The 2,148-nt window shown below is 44.8% G+C and overlaps 1 protein-coding gene across 3 annotated transcripts in view; it reads left to right on the top strand.

The window, feature by feature from the left end:
- LOC106813684 (dnaJ homolog subfamily B member 9-like) overlaps nucleotides 1-2,148 on the top strand; it is a 24,658-nt gene that overhangs the window by 2,146 nt on the left and 20,364 nt on the right. For 2 of the 3 annotated variants that reach the window (XR_001394495.1, XM_014817890.1), the window contains exons 3-5: nucleotides 574-662; nucleotides 865-1,032; nucleotides 1,204-1,311. Coding sequence is in view for 2 of the 3 variants with exons in the window: in XM_014817890.1 (XP_014673376.1) it covers nucleotides 574-662; nucleotides 865-1,032; nucleotides 1,204-1,311 (365 nt within the window). In the remaining variant the exon portion in view is untranslated. The remainder of the gene's footprint in view (nucleotides 1-573; nucleotides 663-864; nucleotides 1,033-1,203; nucleotides 1,312-2,148) is intronic. The other variant, XM_014817891.1, reaches the window with a different exon arrangement.

Raw genomic sequence — 2,148 nt, 5'->3', positions numbered from 1 at the left:
ACACACACACACACACACACACACACACACACACACACACACACACACACACACACACACGCACACCACACACGCACACACTCGCACACTCGCACGCACGCACGCACGCACATGAAGGAAGGATATTTACGTGCGATGTGTGTAAAAAATTAGCGGCACGAGCCTTCAATTCACCGAGAGTAGAACTCAGCGTTCCTTCCCGTATCGGTTTATTCACGAGCGCCGATCCCCGTCTAGCTTCCACTAGTAATTTTCCACTTAATATCGAGCGATGATGGTTTCAGTTTTAGTTTAGTGTGAATCCGACGGGAGTAAACACGCCAACCCGCAGCGCGCTTGGTCATTGTCGCTCAGGTCCGTAGACGGCGACTCGAATGCGTGTCGCGGGATTCAATCGTGCCGTGTGTGCGTGTGTGTGTGCGCGCGCGCGTGCGTGCGTGCGTGCGTGCGTGCGTGCGTGCGTGCGTGCGTGTGTGTGTGTGTGTGTGTGTGTGTGTGTGTTTGTGCATGTGTGCATGTGTAGGCCTATATGTGTAAGAAATACACATTTATTTATTTATTTTCTCTACGCAGGTTCTTTGATTTTGATGACCTGTTTGATGACATGGATAATGACGATTTCTTCACTGTCAATATGAACCATGGTGATCCGTTCAGACCAGGTATACCGATGATTACCTTTATATTTCTTAGTGCCGAAGTTTCACTTATATCACATTGATCTTAGTAGTCTTTATATTATCCATTAATCAACCTATTATAATACGTTTATTTAATATTGTCTTTTATTACCCTTGATTGGTGGTGGGGGTGTTCTGATTTTTAGCCTTTCGTTGGGTAAGATAGGAATGCGTTCTGTTAAAGGTAACGGGTTCCACAACTTTGGTTTCGGCAACGGCTTTGGGCCGGACATGTTTGAAGGCCCTCATCCGCATTCACCATGGCAACAGCAACATCAGCAACAATCGTGGATGCCTCAGCAACGCGACGATGGCAAATTCCACGCGTGGAGGGAGGCGGAGTTTAGAGAAGGTGGGAGCAAAATGCGTTTAAATCCGTAATGATGACGTAATTTTTTACGGGAACGTAGAAAGGACGTATAGCCCACGAGCGCATTCGCAACACTAAACTAAATTTGAATAGTTTATTGCGATTCATGGCTTTCCTCGCTATTGGTAAACGATACGGGTATGATTTGTGTAGCCCACGAACCATTTAGACGAGCACCACGTCAGCCCGACGACCATCTGAATAAGCACCATCAGCAGCATAGACAGACTGTACACGAATGGCAACAGTTTATGAAGCAGGGTAGGTTCTTCCTCCATCTTCTGTCGGTATCCAAGGCTCTGCGACTAGTAAACATTTATTCCGGTTTTATTTTTACTGAAATTAATGCGCCACTGAGCTGCGCTGAAGGCGACACGTCGCCGCCATATTTGATTGCTCTCCGCTGTTGACATTGCAGCAATATTATTACGCTCTGCCGACGAGTGAACCGCACACACGTAACGGTAACTCGTATATAGTGTCAAGTTTATGTTCTTTCTCTCCTCTTTTCGAAAAAAACGAGGCTATCACAATATAATCTGATTTCCCGGAAATTTTATTTCGACTGACGTCATCTCAACGTTGGTTTGTGAATGCGTATATATATATATACAGTCTGACCTCCTTTATCCGGCTATCCGTTATCCGGAATTCTCTATTAACCGGCCGCTATCTCGCAGTGTATGTTCTCTGTTTTTCATTCATTTCCACCTAAGAATCTCGCTTAAAACTCGCGCGATGTACCAACCGTACGTGTGTGTGTTGTCCGCTCGTGTCCGCTATGCCTCCGATAAAATTTCTGTTTTATTTTATTTTATTTCCATTTCATATAAACCATAAAACACGGCAGTTTGTTACAAATAATCATAGCAACGAGTAAATACATTATCACATGCATAAACCTTCCTGAACTGCATAGAAATGCTGTGTTTGAGCATAACTTTATATCCGGCCAAATCCCATATCCGAATGGGTGCCGGTCCCGACGTGGCCGGATAAAGAAGGTCGTAAGAAGACTGTATATATATATATATGCGTGCGTGTGTGTGTGTGTGTGTGTGTGTGTGTGTGTGTGTGTGTGTGTATATATTTGTGCAT

Source organism: Priapulus caudatus, unplaced genomic scaffold (genome assembly GCF_000485595.1).
Source record: "Priapulus caudatus unplaced genomic scaffold, Priapulus_caudatus-5.0.1 Scaffold809, whole genome shotgun sequence".
Taxonomy (NCBI): domain Eukaryota; kingdom Metazoa; phylum Priapulida; class Priapulimorpha; order Priapulimorphida; family Priapulidae; genus Priapulus; species Priapulus caudatus.
This window is presented reverse-complemented; position numbering and strand designations above follow the sequence as displayed.